The 22,188-nt window shown below is 38.3% G+C and overlaps 1 protein-coding gene across 15 annotated transcripts in view; it reads right to left on the reverse strand.

Annotated features, from left to right (window-relative positions):
• Positions 1–4,547: 4,547 nt before the first annotated feature.
• The window catches only part of col13a1 (collagen, type XIII, alpha 1), a 143,028-nt gene continuing 125,387 nt past the window's right edge, over positions 4,548–22,188 (reverse strand). For 12 of the 15 annotated variants that reach the window (XM_042009690.1, XM_042009699.1, XM_042009689.1 and 9 more), the window contains 4 exons: positions 21,375–21,410; positions 16,994–17,080; positions 13,815–13,853; positions 4,548–7,149 (listed from right to left, as the gene is read on the reverse strand). In XM_042009690.1, the coding sequence (XP_041865624.1) occupies positions 7,117–7,149; positions 13,815–13,853; positions 16,994–17,080; positions 21,375–21,410 (195 nt within the window). In that variant the 3' untranslated portion in view covers positions 4,548–7,116. Of the gene's footprint in view, positions 7,150–12,723; positions 13,693–13,814; positions 13,917–16,188; positions 16,267–16,993; positions 17,081–21,374; positions 21,411–22,188 lie in introns of those variants that run through there. The other 3 variants (XM_042009691.1, XM_042009692.1, XM_042009695.1) reach the window with 3 other exon arrangements.

The following is a 22,188-nucleotide window of genomic DNA, read 5'->3' on the forward strand; positions in this document are numbered from 1 at the left end:
CTAAATGTTTTTCATTGTGTGGGGATCTTTTTGAGCTATTTTCATTGTTATCAGTTGAGCTCCATGTTTTGCCATCCTCCTAATGCTTAATTAGGGGAATGGCAAAACTTGTTTGGTTACTTCATTTGTAATCCAGAAACAGGTATTGATTATGTAATCAGTACTCCAGCTGTTCTGGGTTAGGGTTTTGCTTTGGTTCGAGTTGCTGTTTCTTTCTGTTTTTGTCTGTACACCTCAGATCTTGACGCATACATATCACACTTTGCAACATTTACATGTAAAAGAACTAGAGTTTAATAAGATTATTTTGAAAGACAAAGGAAGAGTGACAGGAAGTCCAAGAAGCACTGGTTCCAACCAAGGTCTGCAGAACAGCATCTCTGAACACACAATGTGTCTAACCTGGAAGCAGATGGGCTACAGCAGCAGAAGACCACACTGGGTGCCTCCTGCCAGCTAAAAACAGGAAACTGAGGCTACAATTCACACACACTCACCAACACTGGACAATAGAAGATGGAGAAACGTTGCTGGTCTGATGAGTCTCCATTTCAGCTCCACATTCAGATGCTCGGCTCAGAATCTGCTGGAAACATCATGAAAACATGGATCCATCCTGCCTTGGATCAACGCTTCAGGCTGCTGCTGGTGTAATGGTGGGGGGAGATTTTCTTGGTCCACTTGGGGCCCCTTAGTACCAACGTGGCCTGGTTTAACCAGCACAGCCTACCTGAGTATTGTTGCTGACCATGTCCATCCCTTTATGACCACAGTGGAGCATCTTCTGATGAACATGACAATGAGTTCACTGGACTCCAACAGCCTCCACAGCCACCAGGGGCCTTATTTATCAAACTGTGCGTAGCAAAGCAAACTACAGGCGGCGTCTGCTGCGCAAAAAGCAAATGTTGCACTTCTACTTTCAGATTTATAAAAGTGTGCGCACGCACGTCCTACAACTGCTTCCGTTTAAAAAATCAGAATCAACTCTAAAGCCGGTGCACGTGAGGGAACGCCTTGCCAGCCTCCAGTCTGGTCCCGCTCTGCTGGAATGAAGGACCAAAGCTACTTTCCACACTGACTGCTACATGCTGGCAGCAGACTGGCTCCTTATTTATCTGGATGGGTTTTATAACATGGGCTGCACGGTGGTGTGGTGGTTAGCACCGCAGCCTCACAGCAAGAAGGTCACCGGTTTGAATCTTGGCGGGGGGAGGTTCGAACCTTGAGGCAGTGGCCTTTCTGTGTGGAGTTTGCATGTTCTCCCCGTGTATGCGTGGGTTCTCCGGCTTCCTCCCACCGTTCAAAGACATGCATGATAGATTAATTGGTTATTCTAAATTTTCCCTGGTTGTTTGTCTATCTGTGTTGGCGCTGCGACAGACTGGTGACCTGTCCAGGGTGTACCCTGCCTCTCACCCGTTAAAATGCTGGGATAGGCTCCAGCTCACCCGCGACCCATATGAAATAAGCGGTCACGATAATGGATTGATGGATGGGTTTTATAACATGAAGTTTTGTTCCACAAAACAGAACAGACAGAACATGTTTTAGTGGTTGAGCTTCTTATTAACATCTTCTCCCTTTTTCCTGAACATCCTGTTTTTCCCCCCGAGCGTGGCTCTTAGGAGGATTAATATGGAATGTGTCTTTATTCATTTCTGCAAACAGCTTTAATATCTAACATGTGGTGTGGAAGGTAATAGTGGATTGTGTACAAACACCTCACATTTCACATAATTTCCTCTATTTTATTCTGGACCGTTGGTGTCGCCGTTTCCCATTTTCCCAGATTATGTGCATACGCCTGGGTCAGAGTTGCTGTGGAGGTAGGAACATTTTCCCGGCAAGTTTGGTTTTTATAAATCCCATAAGTTGACTATAATTGATGTACGCTGGTCTTTGTTCCTACACCAGCTTTAGAAATAAGGCCCCAGATCTCAGTCCAGTAGAGCAGCTTTGGGATGTGGTGGAACGGGAGATTCTCATCATGGATGCAGCCGACAAACCTGCAGCAACTGTGTGATGCTGTCATGTCAATATGGAGAAAACCTCTGAGGAAGGTTTCCACCACCTGCTTCATCTATCACACCAGGATTAAGGCAGTTCTGAAGGAAAAAGATGGTCTGACCTAGTACTAGAATACCTAATAAAGTGATGAGTGAATGACACATTTTGAATTGAACATCTTTTAAATTACATTCTCAATAAAAAGCCTATTTCCACCATGTTGAATCAACATTTCCTTTCTTTGAATCTGATTGATATCATCTAAATAAAATCTGAACAGATTCAACAACATTTCAATAAAATTAGAATATATTAATTATAGTTAAGTTATAAAATATAACTGAATGTAGTTCAAAGAATTATATTTTTACCAGATGGAGAAAAAGGTATATGTAGGACAACACACACACACCAATATAAGTACAATTTCAATACAAACTGAACAAACATGGTATCATATTGTATTATCCTAGCAACAGGTTTTCAACATGCAGTGTATATTTATGGTCTGATTCTCACCTGAGCATTTCTGTGTCCAGGTTCGGAGGAGCTGTGTGCATTGAGGCCAGGCAGCTGTTCTCCTCAGCCCGTGGGGCTTTTATCGAACCATTGCCCATGGCCAGGCACTGGCTGGCCACCATAGGGATCGCCCTCAAGTCAAACTCACCACAGTAACCAAGAGGAATCTCTGCAGCCAGGTCAGGTGCTCTTCCTTCTCTAACCGCTCCTTTGTTCCGCTTTCAGAAAGAAAAAGGAGCAACATTCATTCCACATCAATCATTCATCACATGAGTCCTCATATTAAAATGTGTTTATAAGTTATTACAACAAGAGAATGAGTGTGTTCCAGTTCAACACCCCAGACTTGTGCCAGTGTGCCCAACATTAATGGCAAAATAACAGGTTTATAAAATCTTTGTGACTTTCTTCCCATTGAAAATAATACTAGACTGTCGAAATATTGTACTTACTTACAGAATGGCCGATTAATGTGTCCAAGATGATCCCGTGGATCTGAGACGCTGCCTGGACGATCACTGCTTCATATGTCCTCTCTGGTTGCTACCTGCAAACAGACTGGCGGGGAGGGATCTCTGCTCAAGCTCTGCAGATGATCTGGAAGTATCTGGCAGCCCCTGGTGGGCATGTGGCGTTTTCACTCAGAGAAAGACAAAAATAATGAAAATATATATATATATATATGTATGTGTGTGTGTGTGTGTGTGTGTGTGTGTATTAGTGCTAATGACACCATGGCCTTGGTCTCACAACTAACAGCATGTTTTTTTATATTTGTATGGATGTATTATGTTTATTAAATGGACATTTTGGGTTGAAAATATAGTAATTTTGATAATTATGTAGTATATAGATATTATGTAGTACTAGTACTGAATTCATTCATTCATTCATTTTGAATTTCTGGGTGAACTGTGTTCGCAGTGATTTCTGGAGATTTTCCTCAAATTGTTCTACATTTTTAAACCCAGTTTGTTTCAGATGATGAACCTCTGCTTCTCTGAAATACTCATTTTATACCCAGTCATGTTACTGACCTGCTGCAAGGTAACCTGGTTAGTTGTCAAATGCTCTTCCAGGTGTTCCTGGTTTGTACCAGGTACTTTTCCTGCTCTGAGCTTCTCTTACCTGCTGCTGTTTTGGTGTTCAGTATGCACTACTATTCTGGTTTATCCTGGTTTAAAGAGAGCCAGTTAAATTATGATGTAAAGCTTGAGCTAAAACCAGAGGGCGTTGAATGATTTTAGTGCTGTTGTACGAGAGTCTCATACCCTTCTTTTACACGCATCCAGTTTTAGAACAGTGATGGTGAGTCAGAGGAAGATGTCTTACTTGAATACAGTTGAAGTTTTTAAAGACATGGTCAAACTTTTGTAATGAAAGAGTGACCCAAGATAAGGGATCATGAGTAAGTCAGGAGTACACAATAGATATTAATATTAGATATTAGATATTATGATATTAACTTAAAAAAAAGAAGAAGAAGGAAAAAAAAGGAAATAGGATGAGGTAAATCTGGCCTTAGGCCTGACCAGGAATAGTAAGTAATGAAGGAAAACCACAGTGTGTTGAATGTGGCAAAATATCAGCATCTGTAGGCAAGAAGCCAAACAAGTCCTAACACACCTGGAGACTTCTCATCCTGAATTACTTGAGAAAAAAACTAGTCACCTGTCGTATACAGCAGAGTTGTTTTACTGAAGCAGCGTCCCTCTCATTGAAATCTCAGCTGAGCAGTTTGCTGAGTTTCTTGATTTAAAACGCTGTAGCAGAGGAACTGATTCCTTCTGCTGCTGCCATGGTTTAATATAGTTAATGGAGTTGCAGCCGGCACACTGAAGGCTATGAGGTGGCATTGGGGTGTGTGTGTGTGTGTGTGTGTGTGTTGGGGGTGCTTGAAATTATTGTTGTCAATGAAAAGGGGCCCCACAGAAAACGTTTGGGAACCACTGCTCTAAATCAGTTCCAGTCAGGAGTGGTAAAATCAGAAAAGACAGAAATCGAAGTGAAAGTTGAAATGCTTTTCTTTATTACGAGTCAAATTGGTTACGTTTGACAGAACAGTGAATCTGTCAGCTGCCATTATTTCAATAAAAAATAAATTAAAATATCTCATTTTGGACACATGAAGAAGGTTGAAACATTCAATTCTGACACAGCATAAACAAACAGAAAGTTACTCAGCGGACTAGACTGAGTTCTTCATCTGCAGTTAACTGCACAGAGGTCACAGAGCGGACAGATCTCCTCTGACTTTGCAGGACAAATGGACAGTATGTCTAACATTCACGATCATTGCTGGGAAAACATGTAAATAATGCCAAATACAGGCTAAATAATAGCATGCAATTTCTGTATAATGCCCTCGTATCCATCTTCAGATATTGTAATCTGACAAATACAGAATTTTCTAACAAAACCAAAATCATAAATCAAGTAATTCAAATTTGAGCAAAATAAAGAAATCTAACTGTGTTTCTGTACAGATTATTTTGTATATACAAGCCTTTAGTTTGAATCCCACTCCCTCAACATGACAAGATGCTGCAGTAACTGCCTTTAATGCAACAATCATACAAAAACAGCTGGTGATGGGCTTAAAATGTCCACACTTTCTTTGATATGTGAAAAGGAAATCGGTTTTTATAATTTCCACTGATGTTTGTCACCCTTTTTGTTAAATATTAAACCAATGTCCATCAACTGAAGTCAGTGATGAATGAATGAAATGAATCACCAAATGAACCAGTTAGCTCAGAGCATCAAGATAACTTATATGCAAACAAGTGTGCCTGTAAGGTGATGGATTCCTGAACTAGTTTTACATCTTTGCCCATAATTCTGTCTCACCATCCCCATGTTGAGTAGTTTAAACCAACATTTGGAGCATGTCAAACAACAGCTTCACTGGGATACGATGATGTTTTATATGGAAAATAAAACCAAAAACTTGTTTAAACTTTATTATATTTAATATGCTGATGATGATCTAACCTCTGCTGTGTTAAAGAGGAAGAGTTACGAGTTTCCAAATGAAACCTGTGTGACGCCCAGAGTCCCTCCAGCAGAGGATCCATGGTTCTAATTTTAAACAAACCAAACCAGACCTGCATTTACATCCACGCTGAGAGGATGTCTGAGAGCTCAGAGCGCTGCAGCAGCAGGCAGCTTTACACAGAAAAATACAAACATGGTATTTAAATGCAAATAAGTTAGTTGGAACAGAAGCTTAATCAAAAGAGACAAAACAGTTTTTAACAAGAAAAAATATCAAAAACAAAAAAACAAAGTGTGATATTTTCTGTTTGATAGCATTCATTTATATTTCTGTTCATTCATTTGAAGGTGCAGCACTCTGAACTTTAAATTCATTTTCAGGCCACTTTCCTTCACACTTTTGTCTCAAATAAAGAAGAAATCAGAAATGATGAAACATGTTTACTTGTTTTACTTTCAAACAGCTGAACTCAAAGCATGGAAAAGAAAAGAAGAAATAAAATGAGAGTATTTTGACCCAGATGTGTTGACATGGCAGCTGTCAATATGACGCATGGAATGCTTTGTGCATTTGATTTTTTAATGAAACAGGAAATTTATTTGTATGCATGTAAAACACTATTTGTTTTCACTGATTTATTTGTGTTTGATTAAAATAAGTAGTAAGTAAAACTGAAAACGCCTACTTGCTGGCCTTTCTTCAATAAAAACTTTTTTTTTCTATTTACAAACACCATAACCTTTTTTTCTGCTCCAGACTGGATTTATGGAGGTTATATTGTGAAAATTATTTTTTTTTCTAAATGGTAAGTGCACCAAACAACTGTCATTAGAATATTTCGGCTTATTCTGCATTTAAAGTATGTTTAATCAATGTGCTCTATTTACATAGACAGTTTCCTCCTATACATAAAATCCCTTTTCTTATATTAGACATATACATCGTCTGAAACACGGTGTCTTTTAACACCTCAATACAAAAGGAAAAACAGAAGAAAGAAAAGAAGAAAGCAGATACGTCAGCAGAGCCGACGCGTGATGCTGGTTTCAGAGGATTCCCCGAACAGCACAAACATTCAACGGGAACGTTGTAGCTGCAGGAGGGATCCTTTCTAAAAGGCAGTGAGTCAGATTTTCATAAGAAGGAATCATGTTTGCTGTTTTTTGGTTTAACATGGAAACTCCTGGCATCTATCTGCTCTGTGAGCTGCTCTGAATTATTGATCACAGTTACAGAAATTATGTCACATCAAACACGACAAATAGCAAGTGGCCATGCCTTCATTTCACTGAGTTAAATAGGTTTCTTAAAAAAGCACATCAGTAGGTTCATTATCTCCATGGGACTGGGATAGATGTCCTGCTCAGAGAGTCCTCGGGGACCACAGGATGATCGACGGTCTCTGCTATCCAGTCTTTTTGAAGTGGATCTGTTGGTTGCTACCAGAGAGTTCAGCACTACTGGCCCTGTGTCCAGCCTCCTGGAAGAATGTTGACAAGCCAACTCCAGGTTCAGGTTTCATCTCAAAGGTGTCTCCAGATATCTTCAAGTTGGCATTCTTTGACTTGATGGAGATATGTTTGCTAGAACTACTTCTTGGCCAGCTGGAAAGGATGTTGACCCTTTGAACATGAACACAGTTTATTTACTTCAGAGGAATAAGCGAGAATGGGATGTTTCAAGATTAGTAGACAAAACTCTGAGCGAATATCTCTGGCCTAATAGCAATAAAATCAATAAGTAAATGTCTCTCTTTTCTTGGAACTATAACTACAAGTGTTTATCGGATAGACTGATATATATATCAAAAGTCATATATATATATAAATATATATATATATACACACACACACACACACACACACACACACACTAATTATGTGCATATCGTCCGTCGTGATGGGGTGGTTCAAGAATGACTCCCGGGTCTGAATGAATCAGGTAAAATTAAAAGGTATTTCATACCTGAGGTGGAAACATATGTTTTTTTTCTTTTGTTTGTTAAGGTTTAATCTATCTTTTATGTTGTGGCTTTCTTATAGAAAATGTTACCCCTGATAATTTTTTTAAAATACAAAGTGGAAATGGCACCCACTTCATAGAATGACTTAACTATTAGCTTCAACAATATGATCATCTACTTTTAATGCCATGAATATATATTTCTGCTTATTTACTTGGTAATTAGGTAATAAGCCTAATTATTTTTACCAAAGATAAAAAAAGGTACATTTTCATTGTTGGACTTTTTATTTTATTTAATTTTTTTTATAGAGGTTTTGATTTATTTATTTAACGTGTTTGTATGATGCCATAGAGCTGAAGATTTGTTCTGATACTCTGATTCTAGGGAAGCATAACTGCCACCCAAATTAAAAAAGTAGGACAATATCACATTATAATGTGACATTTTTATTGCAAAAACATAAAACACAATGTAATGTATGCAGATGATGTCATTTAGAAATATTGGAGCAAAATACATTTAATGAAAATTATTCTTGTCAAGCAGAAACATTTCAGCTCTTTTTGTTGTTTGTTTTGTTGATGAATTGCTCTGATTTATTGTTGTATGGGATGTGGGACAGTTATGAGCAACAGGTAGGTCAGCTGCCTGCATGCAGTAAGATGGTGCCTGTGTGTGTCTGGGTGTGTGTGCTGCTTTTGGTTAACACGTGGTTACACTTCTTTTTTTTTTTTTTTGTAATCTAATTTGTAACACAGTTTTTTCCATCCTTTGCTCCAAATCCGTAGTCACAAGAAAGTGAAAGTCAAGGTGCTATGACCAAAAAAGTAAAACCAACAGAAAACAAACAAACAAACAAAAAAAAAACAAAACAAAAAAGAAATGTTGTTGGTTGTCGTCCATGGACATATACTTATTCAAACGGTTTCTTTTCCCACTTGTAAAAAAAATGCCTTCTCTGAGATACGCCAGTTTCTCCGCTGTATAAACTTCAGTAGGACAGTAATGTTCAGCCTTCTGTTATAGACGGTGGATCCCGTCTAAGCCAATGTCTTGTTATATATATAAAATCTTGGTCAAGTACAGATAATTATTCACAGCACTGTTTTTATTTCCCAGGTACACAGTTTTAAAAGCATTTTGTATTTTGCCAGTAATGGAGTTTTTCCAAAAATGTTTTCAGACACTCCCAACACACATGTAAATGATGTGCTTCCTTATTCCCACGTACCCTCCAACACTGGAGATCAGCTTTAGTTTGCTTTTTAATGAAGAAGTTGATGTTTCCACCCAGACTCTCAAAATTCTGGAGATAGCTGCTGTGTTTGCAGTTTCCCACATAGTTTCCATTCTTCACTCCAAATTTGGTTTTTTGTTTATTTCTCTCTCCCATTTCTCTTTTATTTATTTGGTTTACAAAGTATTTTCTCTTTTATAAAATACTGAGATTTCCTTGAATTGTAGCCCTGTATGTCTTAAGTACACAGTCAAGCAAACTGTATGATGTAGGAGAATTTCCTTCAGAAAATAATCTCACTTGCAGGTATCAGATGAAGTCCTAATGAAATTTATCTTTTCATTCTTTAAAAACCTAAATCATACTTCTTTGGTATAAATCTAACATAACAGGCAAGCCAACTCATCTCAACTTCCTCGTCTAACTTGCTTTGTTTAATATGATCAAACCATACATAATGTTGTAGGATCATGGGAGTGTTGCAAAGTTTTCTTTAGTTTATAATTTACAAGAAAGTCTGGATCGGGGCGCCATCTACTTTTGTTTTGATGTTTTTCCATTTGCCATAAAAAAATTGTACAATTATAGTCTTTTGGGTTAAGAAGACCCATTCCACCCTAGACAGGTGCAATGTAGAATATTTTATTTTAGGTTTTTATTAATTCCAGATAAATCTAGAAATTACTTTATCCAAGTACCTAAAATCCTCTGCTGGTATTTTAATTTGGAAGGACTGGAAAAGGTGCAATTCATTCATTTTTTATTGTTGTAATCCTTGAATTAAAATGTAATGGTTGTACTGACCATCTATTTAAATCCTGTTATCATTTGAAGGCTTGGTTCATCATAGTTAGCTTTACAAAGTTTATTTAGTTGCTTAGTTACAGTTACACAAAGATATTTTATTTGTTTTACATTTTAATTCAGTTCCAACTTGGTTCAGACTTCTTCAAATGGAGTGAAAATAAAATATAATGTCTGGGTTTTAGTCACATTAAGTTTATACCCTAAATGTTCAGCAAAAGTATGATTTAAGTTAATCAAAAGACTTAAAGTCTGATTTAGAGTCTCTAAGTATAAAATTACATCATCAGCAAATAGACTGATAACATGTTTTTTTCCTACTGGAAACTACCATTAACTACCATTAACTCTGAGCTGCAGGCTTATGATTAATAGATTTAAAACATGGAACTAAATTTTCATTGAAGCCAAATTTTTGAGAACAGCACACAAGAAATTTAAATTTACAACATCAAAAGTTACATTATAACATCCCAATACTTTATTTACTTTTTTATTTGGGTGACAGCTCAATGCTTATGTATGATTCTGATCAAGAGGTTTTATGTATAGCTGGCCAGCTGGTGTCATGTTAAATGGGACATTAGTTTCCAACTGCCCTTAAGTTAAAACCTATATTTTTTGCCTTTTAAAAACTTGTATTATTAATTAATTGTAGTTACCAAAGCTGTCAATCACATGTAGAGGAGGTTTAAGCAGATTCCAAAGCTTCGTACAGGACAATGATGGAAAGATCTTGTATTGATGATACTGTGATCGATCTGTGAGAGACACAGCTAGTCATTTAATGATTGTGATCAGAACTGTTTTTCCAGGACTGTTATCTTTAGAGCCTCTGGGAGTGAATACAGTTGTAGAAACACATTATTGCCTTTTTCTGTGTTCGGTCAACATGGACCTCACTCCAGGGATCCAGCACCAGAGGCCAGGAGGAACCATTGTTCCCAGGGGGATGGGCTATATAAGGATGTGTCCTGAGACTGGACTCCAGTTCTAATATTGTCGGCTGGCCTGTGTTAACTTGTCTTCTGGTTGTGTTTGAACTTCTGTGATCACAGTAAACAGCTGTGTCTTCTCACCAATCTGAGTGTCTGTCGTTCATGTGAGGAATTTTCCTAACAACTTGGTCCTTTGAGCCGGATCTCCCAACACCTCTTCAATGGAAGGAAAGTGCCTGCACCATGCACGGAGGAGGTCAGGGACCTACTTATTTAAAAAAGACCCCCAGTCTGAATTGGCTGCTTAAAAGGGGCCAGGACGCACCGACCTTTGGAGAGTGGCGGGAGTCATCTAGTCAGAACCACGACTTCAGATACACACATCTGGTAGGATTGACTCCTAAAAATGTTTTTTCTTGCACATAAAGTCACTTAAGATACAATAGATAACACCATATATAGTTCCGTTCACCTTTTTGGTACTCTCCAGCCTGAGTAGCTTCCAAACACTTTCACAACAGAACCAAAATACTGAGAAATGTACATTTAATCAGGATTGTAATTTTTTTTTTTTTTTTTTTACAAATCTTAACAGAAGCATGTATGCAAGGCCAGCTGATGTCTAAAGGCATAAGCTACTGTGAGGTACTGTGCAGCAATGCAACACAATGAATACTTAATTGTTTACAAGGATCCAATAATAAACTCATCATGACAATGTCACTTTAAGACAGAACAAGAAAAACAAAGCTTTATCAAAGAGCAGCAGCATCATGGATCAAGCTTCACTCCGGTTAGTTCCTCCATTTCTTCAACACTGAGTTACTTGGGCAGGTTAATGAGGTTAGCTTAACAAGCACAGCGTCTTCATCAAATGCTTGTGGGTACAAAGTTCTTGATTTAACAAATAAAAGGTCTCCATTGTCCAAGAAAGTTCCAGCTTTTCTCATAAAATGTGATGATGAGACTGTGATGACTGTGGCAGCGTGCAAGGATGAGCAGCAACATTTCCATCCAACAACACCGACTGTAAACCTGCCTCACATCAGTCTACAGATATTACACTTAACAAACTGAACCTGGCAGTTGTAAAGCAGGTGCTTCTAAAATTTGACTCATGTATTTACAGTAATCTGACACCAGAAGGAATAACACAGAAACGACATTCAAAGCTTTTGCATTCCTGCTTTACAACTGAGCATTTAGTTTTCAGCATATTTCATGGCTGAACTTCAACAATTAAAATAGTCACCAGGTCTCAGTTGATCCCTCCTCCATGACACAAGTTTAAACTGCAAACAATAGTTGCTTCTCAAAGTCAGGGAAAGATCCTAGCAGCTGCTGTTTCCCAGGATACTTCATTATCAACCTTGACTGAGCCATTGTTTCACTGAGAACTTATCTGTTACTTCTGAAAAACCCATAGTGTATGTCTAAGATGCTATTTTTCACTTTATTTGTTGTCACCATGAAGATCTTTAGCATGGTTGCTTAATGTAGCCTAAAGAGCTGTTAGCTATCTAGCTAACTAGCTAGCAGCTGTTTAACAGCTGGGTCAGTTTCAACTGTGTGTATAGTGGGTAAATCTCAGTGGACAGTGGCATGACATTTGCTAACTTTTTAAAACAGTTTTATTAATCCTTAAAATTGCTAGATCCTTGCCACTCGGGCTTATAAATGATTTCTCAGGAACGGTAGTGTGTAACTCTTGTGGGGGGTAAAATGTGATTGATAGGTAATCAAAATGTTAGTTTTATTCAGAGACTCTACCTGGTAAATCCACAATGATCCATGATAACAGCATTATTTATCACATTTCACCATAAAAACATCACCATCACTACTATGTTGCTAAGAGACCTCTATTTAGACCTGGACATGATGATGAAGCCACTTCCTGTCAGACTTTCCACCAATCAGAGAGCTTAGATTGACGATAACGTCCAATCAGGAGCAGCCAAAGATCAACCAGTGAGCAGAAAGTTCTATGTGTGTGTGAAAAGAAGAAAAATAATGCTCCTCTATGGCTGGAATAAAGCCAAGAAGACGTTTCTGATGCACGGTGGCGCCACAAAGCAGCTGAGCTGGAGTTGGTTTAGTGAGGATAGCAGGTAAATAGTAGCAGGAATAACTGGAAATGAGGAAAAAGTGGAAACATGGAAATAGTTTCTGTTGTGTGTTTGTTTCAATAACAATATTTTTTCTCCTGAAAGCCAAGACTTGAGAGAACGATGAGATGAGAAAAGGTTTGGTCACTGTTGATCTGTGTGTTATTTCTACAAAGTTCTGTTAGTAATAAATTCTGCTTTCTTCTTCTGGTCAACCTTTATGCTGCTATATCTTAATATAAAATATAAAAAAGGAAGGACTCTTTTCTAAGTTTAGAAGGGCACAACCTGGAAGGACCCAATTTAACTTTGAGAAGAACCACCCGACTGAGCATAACTCATCAATACCAATGAAAACCTGGATCACAGAAACAAGATTTAAGGCTGTCTACTTAGAATTAGTCAACTGGTCATTTTAAAGATACAGCCAAACATCGCTGTCAACATTTAAGTTTATCCTGAGGATAAACTGTCTGATTATTAGCAGATGTTTTTTCTCTCGTTTTTTGGGATTTTGTTGTTTAAACAACTGAAAGTTGCTGCTGAATGTAGTAAAAGATTCATAGAAATGTAAATATATGGATCGACATCGCCTCTACAACAGCCTCAAATCTGGCCAGTGAAGTCTGCAGGCTCTTCAGTGCAACATGAACACATCCAAAACTCATTTGTGTTCTTTGTAAGTTCATGGCAATTTAATAAAACTGAAATGAAACACTTCATTGTTAAGAGGAGAGTTCAGCTAAGACATCCCAAATGCAAGGACAATATTTTTCCAGCCCCACAACTCAGTGCAGCATGGTCTACAACAAGACAAAACAAAGTAATGCAATAAGTTAATAAGCATTATCCACTTCACATTATGCACAAATATCATGCATATGTAGAAACCTTATAATCTTTACTTATCTAATCATATTAAAATATGCATAGGTGTAAAAAATCCATTACATTATCACTATCATAGGTATTAAAATAAACAATCTGTACAAAAAAAAGACCATAACTTTTTTTTAGTATTAAAAAAAATGTTTTCAATGTGTAACAGAATAGGAAGTAAAAAAATAAATATCCTATGTACAATCACACAAGCCATTCCAAAGTTATCGTCACTGCAAGGAGAAAGCAAAATGCAAAACATCAAACGTTAGTTCAAACAACATGTGTAGTGACGTTAATGTGTATGTGCACCACCGAAGTGATGGACAACAGCACCACACGGTGTTCTACTTACTTTATTCCAACATCCTGGTACAGGTAGGCCATCATCACCCTGTCAGAAACAGAAGCAGAGTGAGAAAGATGATACGGCACAGCATGCTGTTTCATGCAAGAGCTGCACAAAAATGTATTTAAATCAGAAACAAACAAAACAAACATGTTGCATTTCATATTCTGTGTATAAAGAAACTACAGTAACTACAATAAACAAATGAAATCATGACATTAAAGATGTTTCTCAGTCCTAGTGATGGAGACTGGGCTGTAAACCTGGTGAAAGGTGGATTTATGGCGGCTCAACATTTTCCAGGTAACAAAAACTGGGAAAATCACGCAAATTCTTCTTTAAGAGAAAGTGATGGAGAAAATGATTCAATGAAAACAGACTATCATTATGTTCCAGTGTGCTCTCATAGAGTTTGGTTAAATATATTTTTACATTTCAAAGCCTGGTGAGCTGCGTCACCTTCGAGGAGTGAAGTCAGCCAAAACATGACGTCCATCTGTTTAACCCCTTAATGCCTGGATTTACTTACAATTTTTATAATAATAAATACAAAGAAAAAAAAATCAGGGAAAACAAAGCAAATACAAAGACTGGAACTATACTGTACTATTTAATAATAACTAAATTTATAACAATAAACAGATAAATAATAAATACATAATATAGAAATAAATACGTATAAAAGAGCGAATAAAAACAAATAATGAATAAAATTGAACAACTAGATATGAATAATAAATAAAGCTGAAGTGGTTTGATGAAAATTTGCGTCAGGTGTTAAGGGTCCGACATGCTCCTCATGGGTCTCTGTGGGTTGGACTTGTTTCCCATCAGAAGTCCTGGGAGTCTGGAGATCGGGGCAACACTGCAGACCTTGTGTGTTTTTAGCTTTTCCGAGCCATGTTCTGGAAATGTGACTGCTCTGTAAAAATCTTTTTCAACAGAAGCAGTGCTGTGACATAAAGCTGCAGCGGATCAGTCTACAAACACCCACAGCCCATCAGCCTGAAACCAGGCTACGGCTGACATGCTCAGCCTTCACTGTAACGCTGCGCAAGTCAAGCATCTACTAACAGTGACAGGATCTCACTGGATTACTTCTACCATTCTTACCATGCAGATCTTCACTTGGTCTTTAGTTTATGCAAAAAAAAAATAATCTAGCTCTGCTTTTTTGTGGTACTGTGTCTTGATAATGGAAAAATATGATGCTCCATGCACAACATGATGGAGAAATTAGACTGCTCGTCCAAAAAAAAAAAAAAAAAAAAAAAGAACGGAGGTAACAGGTCGGAGCTTCCTATTGGATAATTCCTGCAGGTTGATCATCTGTCAGCTGCAACCCCGACTGAAGCACCGAGCAGCTTCTCATGTCAAGCAACCACCTGGAAAGACACGTCCATGGTCGTGGAAAGATGTTCATGTGTTTAAAAAGGGGTCAGATCATCGACATCAAACAGGGAAAACATCTATAGAGAGGCAGAAACTACTAGAACTAGTTTCAGAACTGTCCATCCACCATTAAAAACTGGAAGGATGGTGGGAACCATCGTCTTCCAGGAAGAAATGTGGTCAGAAAAACATCCTGAATGATGGTGATCACTTCAACGTTTGGTGGAACCAGATGGAAGAAAAACAGCAGTAGAACTCAGGACCATGTTTAATAGTGAAAGTTAGAACATTTCCACATGAACAATGTGAAGGAACTTAAGGGACTGAACAGCTGTGGAGCCAGAAGAAAACCACTAACCAGTGAAGGTAACCAGAGAAAAAGGCTTCAGGTTGCTAGGCAGCATAAAGACTGGACGCTGGAGCCATGGAAGAAGGTCATGTGGTCTGATGAGTCCAGATCTACCCTGGTCCAGAGTGATGGAGCATCAGGGTAAGAAGAGAGGAGGATGAATGGATGCAGCTATCATGCCTAGTGCTGCTGTACAAGCCTGTGGGGGCAGTCTATGATCTATGTGCTGGAGAAGACTGTGCAGCGGTCCGGCTCTCCATCATTAATACAAGATCTTGGAGAAAAATGAAATCAACTCTGGACAGAAATAAATGTGATGTTGTAGAAACTTGTTGAAACGAATCCACAGAGAATGCTGCTGGAATCAGAGATAAGGAGGTCCAACCAAATATTAGAGTGTGACTGTGTGTATTGTGTGTAAATGTTATGTAGTTAATGATGTTAATAACAATTTGAGATCTGCACCTGAATTTAGAAGTCATGAGAAATTTAATGAATTGAAGATGTTAGATTTTCAGAAAGAGAGTTGGAGAATTAGTCATCATAACTTCTGGAATCTGTTGTAGTTTTAGTTAAAATGTGAAATTAGGGACAGGACAACATGCTGGAGAATGTGAAGGGAAAGAAAGAACACCATACCACAGGGCACGGGGCATCCAGCCCATCCAGGCCCGGCAGGCCCGGTTCACCTTTCTCCCCTTTAAAGCCTCGGAAGCCCTGTTCATGAAATCAGCCATTTAAAATCCATTTTCTCCTCTCCAATAAGAGGCTCTCCACTTCTGTCCATCTGGAGACTGGCTGCAGGTGTCCTAAACATGCAGGCCACCTGGGACTGACAGGAACTGGGACACTGAGATGGCCAACAGCTTTTTAACTCAGTCTAGACTTTGCATACCATCTTAGTGCTGAACATGGATCCGATTTAGGTTTGGGTGATTTTTCCTTTGGGCCAGGAGAAACCGTGTGAGGTCTGATTGGGCGTATGAAGGTGGAGTTTTTCTGCAGCTTGTTTTTCTGCTGTCTGACTGTTCAGAGCTGTAGTTGGGTGAAAAGTGGGATGAAACCTTCCTCTATCATCAGCAGTGCTTTCCTGGTTCCTGTCGTCTCTTCCCGCCCTGGAAAAAGAGGCCACTCAGGCAGAGTTCTGGTCCGTGGTCCATTAACATCATTCACTACAAAAATGTCTTTCATGTGATCCTAGGACCTTTTCTGATCAAATCAACCGTTTTTTAGTTTAATGTACCAAAACAACAACTTTAAGATGCCATCTGAGTGATTTGGACATTATTATTGGACAACATGACCAAAACCCCTTTCTGAGGTTTGTTAGGAACACTGGAGGCCAGAGCCAAAAGGAAGCCGACTACTGAATACACAACATGTATTTTAAGTCAGTCCTCCTTCCTTTTGACTCTTGGTTTTCTACATCAAACCACTGACATACCAACGGACAGGGGGCATCTAATCCGGGTGCTCCTTGGTCTCCCTTATCCCCTTTGGCCCCCCTGTTGCCTTTCTTGCCCCTCTCTCCCTGCAAACAACAGCGTATTAAAAAGACAAACTTTAAACCTCCTCAGTAAGCCACACATTAAGCAGAAGTGTCTGTTTTTAAATAAATCATTTTTTAGGCATCATGAGAAATAAATGATATAACGTTGCTTGTTGTGTTTCTTTGCTTTTGTCAGAAGTTGGTATGTTCAGGTAAATGTGAATTTAGTGGAAAAGGAAGGTAGTAGGGGGAGTAAGGGAGGAGAGATCCAAGCCGTTGGTGAGCAGGTTTCTTATCAACAACCACTTGTAAACTGTTGGACATTTAAATAACCTTTTATGAGACTTGAGAGTTAAAAAATAAGAAAACAAGTCAGAATTTTTCCTCTTAGATACTCTGAATTTTTTAATGAAACTGAATAAAAACAGAACAGGTGACAATGATAAACAGAAATATATATATATATATATATATATATATATATATATATATATATTGGTGTAGATATTGAGTGGTGCAGAATATGTATTCGTCCTGCTCTCAGAAATATATGAAATACCCACAACTTCTGTATCTAATAGGAACATTTATTAAATGATGATTAGCTGTCTGTAGAGCTCTGGTCCCTGAAAGTGGATGTTTCTTTGTCTTTGTGAAGGAATTTATGTGGCCAGTGCAAGGATTTTGTTTCCATCACAAGAAAGCCACTTATATTACTGAATCACCAGAGCTTAACCCACCGGTTAACTGAGGGGAAAAGGTTTCACACACATAAACAGGCTGAAAGATTCCTAAAACCATCCAGATCCTTATCAACATGATGTGTCAATCATCAAATCAAGCAGCTTTATGGTAATATTGCAAGTTTCCAAGGTGAAGAAGTTCATCTGTCACCACAGGACCAGTCCTCAGACTTTACCCACCAGAGCCCGTTCACAGGTGTGGAGTCAATGAAATCCCCACAGGTAACTAAGCCAGTGCTGGCTTGTCTTCAGATGAAGATTGGTTGGACTATGACTTAAGAAACTAAAGTCTTCTGCAATCAAAGTCTGTAGAGTAGGAATTAAACCTCATGTTTAATCATGATATAATTTGGATTTGATTGGATCCAGAGATCGATACAATAAAATGCGATGCGATATGATACGAAATCACAGCTGATTTAACACAATCACTTCCATTCAGATCAAGTCAGATAATTCTCCTTTTCTTCCTGATGATTTGCCTTATTGCTGCTTATTCATACGTTGTAGTCGATGTGATATCTGATGCATGTTTTGAATATCCAGATATCACTGATCATACAAACATAACATTTGTTTTTATGTCTGTGTTTTAGGTAGTAAAATTACATGTTAAAACCAGCTGGTGTATTCCCTCTGGGTCACATGATCATGGCAGCCTATCAGATGTCATGATGATGTTAGGTTATCATTTTTTACTGGTTTAATGCCAGTTCCGTGAGTTTTATGTATTACTCTATCTATTTAATCACTATTATTTATCAGATTTATTTTTAATTTGAGAAATTTGTATAATTGAATAATTTTAAAAAGATTTATTTTATCTTATTTTTATCTGATTTACACATTTGTGTATTTTATTATCATTTTATAAACATTTCTGTTGGTGAGCTTAATTTATATTTCATATTACCCTTGCAATCAAGATAATAATGTGTTCTGTACAATCATGTAATTTTCCTTTAAGTGGCAAAAGTATTGATATTGATGTCAACGAAAAAGTGCCATAAATGAATGATTTCATATCAACAGGAAAAGTGGCGGTATTTTCATCCCTAAATCAGACATTTTGGTTATTAGAAGAAAGAAAATGGAAACAATTCCTCATGTTCCTCCTGAACGTCTGACATATGATTACTGGATCCATGATTGATCCAGAAGTTATTGATTTATTAATGTAGCAGCCCTGCTGTAGGCTAACAGCTGCATTATATGACCCAATATATGTATATATATATATATATACATATATAAATATACACAGTGTAAACCTGGTCCATTCAACAGAACACCTGCTCACCAAGGTCAAGGCTGCCAGCTTCCACATGAAGAAATTAAAAAAGAGATATGAAAAAAAAATCAGTAAAGTATAATACTGCTTGCCAATTTGAGGTATATGGAGAAGGATTGGGAATTGGAGGGACTTGCAAGGAATAGGTACTGTTAAATAGGAGGAGGAATAGTAAAAGGGAGGTTTAAGAGGAGGAGCATTAACCCAGGACTACATTAGAGTGCAGGAGGAGGAGGAGCAGGAGGCCAAGGGTTGTGAGAGGGAGAGAGGGCAATCTCTGCAATAAAATGAGCCACAGGCCACAGAACAAGGTGGAGGGAGGGAAAGGGGGATAGGAAGACCTGCGGAAACAAAGGAAGACAGGACAGAGTAAAAACACCAACACATCTCACAGCTTTGACTTCAACACCTTCAACTGGTCAGCCAGATTTATTCCACACATCTATCAGGTTTCTCTGAGTCAACCTTTGAGTCCAGGCCAGTTGAAGGTGCTGAGTGAGCTCATGAAATATTATGACTTAAAGGTGGGAGTGGAAATATTAAAGAGTCACAGGTTAATGGGATGGAAACAGAAACGTTGTGCCAGGCTCAGGATGTGTGCACATTCCAGACAGACTGACCACACCAACCTGGAAAGACAACTGTTTCTTACTCTGCAGGGCTGTTTTGAACAGTTTAGTATTTATATCTTTCAATTTCAGCCCTACACTTAACTATCTTTATGTCACATGTAAAACAATAAGGCAGGAGTGTTTTAGGCCAACACACCTTCATCCAGGTCATTCAGTGTTAACTTAAACATGTCTTTCCTAGATTAATTAATCATATCAGCTGACATTTGGTTTTTTGGCATCATAACTGTCAGGTTCAAAACAAAGCCACTGCAAAATAGAGCCTCTGAGAGACAAGAGACATCTCCATGTAATTTATTCATAAACATGCCTCATATCAAAGAGAACACCCGTTTTACGGAGATGCAGCTCTTTAATTCACGTCTCTGCCTTGAGAGCAGCTTTGAAGCTGCTACACGCTCAGGGCAGACACAAGCATGACAGCAGGTTAAAATGACCTGCTGACAAAAAAGTTCAGGCTAACGTGTGTTCACCAGATAAAGAGATGCCCCTGTTTCTAAACAGCAGACATAGTCAGTAAATGAGCATTTGGGGGATTATTTCTTTGCTTCTTGTTAATAAATCTATTGGAAAGTCTGTTTATTCCATTTTTAATGGATTCACATTTGTGGGGAAATTTGTGGGATGAAAGTTGAGTATGTGGGATGATAACTGAGTATGTGGGATGATAACTGAGTATGTGGGATGAGAGTTGAGTGTGTGGGATGAGAGCTGAGTATGTGGGATTAAGTTCAGTATGTGGCATGAGAGTATGTGGGATTAAGTTCAGTATGTGGGATGAGAGTTGAGTATGCAGGATGAGAGCTGAGTATGTGGGATGAAAGTTGAGTATGTGGGATGAGAGCTGTATATGTGGGATGAAAGTTGCGTATGTGGGATGAGAGTTGAGTATGCAGGATGAGAGCTGAGTATGTGGGATGAAAGTTGCGTATGTGGGATGAGAGTTGAGTATGCAGGATGAGAGCTGAGTATGTGGGATGAAAGTTGCGTATGTGGGATGAGAGTTGAGTATGCAGGATGAGAGTTGCGTATGTGGGATGAGAGTTGAGTATGCAGGATGAGAGTTGAGTATGTGGGATGAAAGTTGAGTATGCAGGATGAGAGCTGAGTATGTGGGATGAAAGTTGAGTATGTGGGATGACAGCTGTATATGTGGGATGAAAGTTGCGTATGTGGGATGAGAGTTGAGTATGCAGGATGAGAGTTGAGTATGTGGGATGTACCAGTGAAAAACTGTCCCTCTGCCACCCAGCTGATTTTGCTGTTGACTTTTGTTTTGAGCTTCTGGTAGCACAGGTGGTGACAATCACCTGTAAGCCCTGCTGCACTGCACTGCAGTCACTGGAACAACAAGGCTGATCATCACTGCAGAAAATTTATTGAGATTTATGATGACATTCTGCAACTAGAGGAGATCCCAGAGGAGATCCTGCAATATTTTATAGGTACTACCCACATACCTAACTCTGCTACTCATCACACACATTGCATTTTCCTTCCAGATGTGGCTCCATTTAAAAGGGAATCAACAGACTTCCCAACAGTATCAGATTAATTACCAAGAAGCATTGTTAGAACAATGAGGCAATCCACCAAACACTCATTTACTGACTGTTTCTGCTAAGTTGACTTGTTTTATGACAGGCAAAGTGCTTCTGGTATAGTCTTACCCGATTTCCTTTGAGTCCTTGTGGTCCTACTAAACCCTGAGGAAGAAACAAGAGAAGGAGCTTATGTTGTGTGTCTGCCTCTTCGACCGTCAGGTGAAGCTGTACCTGGTTATGCTGATAACATGCAGAAGAGTCCAGCTGTGGCTCACAGTTAATCCAGAACTTAGACATGCCTTTTACACTGAATTGTAAGTCTAGATCGTAGGTGTCAAACATACAGCCTGAGGGCCAAAACCGGCCCTCCAGAGGTTTAAGTAAATTTGAGAATAACATAGAAGATATTAGCCGTAAAATTTGAATAAAAGTAACTGTAATTCCTCATTTGTCCAAGTGATATTTAATTTTTTCAGTTTAAATATAAAACATTTCCAAGACGGGGAAACTGGTTCTATCTTTTCTATCTTTTTGATTTAGTGACTTCAGTTTGGATGATGAGGTGAAACAGTTCAGGTGGTCAGGATTACTACACACATGTGGAAATGTGCACGTATATACATTTAAAAATAACGTTTAGATTGTTTCCTCACCTGGTGCCAAGAAATGTTTGTTTATACTGTTATAATAATAATAATAATTATATATATATAAATATATATATATATATATATATTTATATATATATATATATATATATACTACCGTTCAAAAGTTTGGGGTCACTTTGCCATGGGATTCAATAGGGAAGTGACCCCAAACTTTTGAACGGTAGTATATATATATATATATATATATATATATATATATATATATATATATACTCCATGTCCGGTTGGCTTGTGTGTGAGAAAGTATGGTTAGGTGTGTGTGTGTTTGT

The sequence above is a fragment of the Melanotaenia boesemani genome, chromosome 16, assembly GCF_017639745.1.
Source record: "Melanotaenia boesemani isolate fMelBoe1 chromosome 16, fMelBoe1.pri, whole genome shotgun sequence".
Taxonomy (NCBI): Eukaryota; Metazoa; Chordata; class Actinopteri; order Atheriniformes; family Melanotaeniidae; genus Melanotaenia; species Melanotaenia boesemani.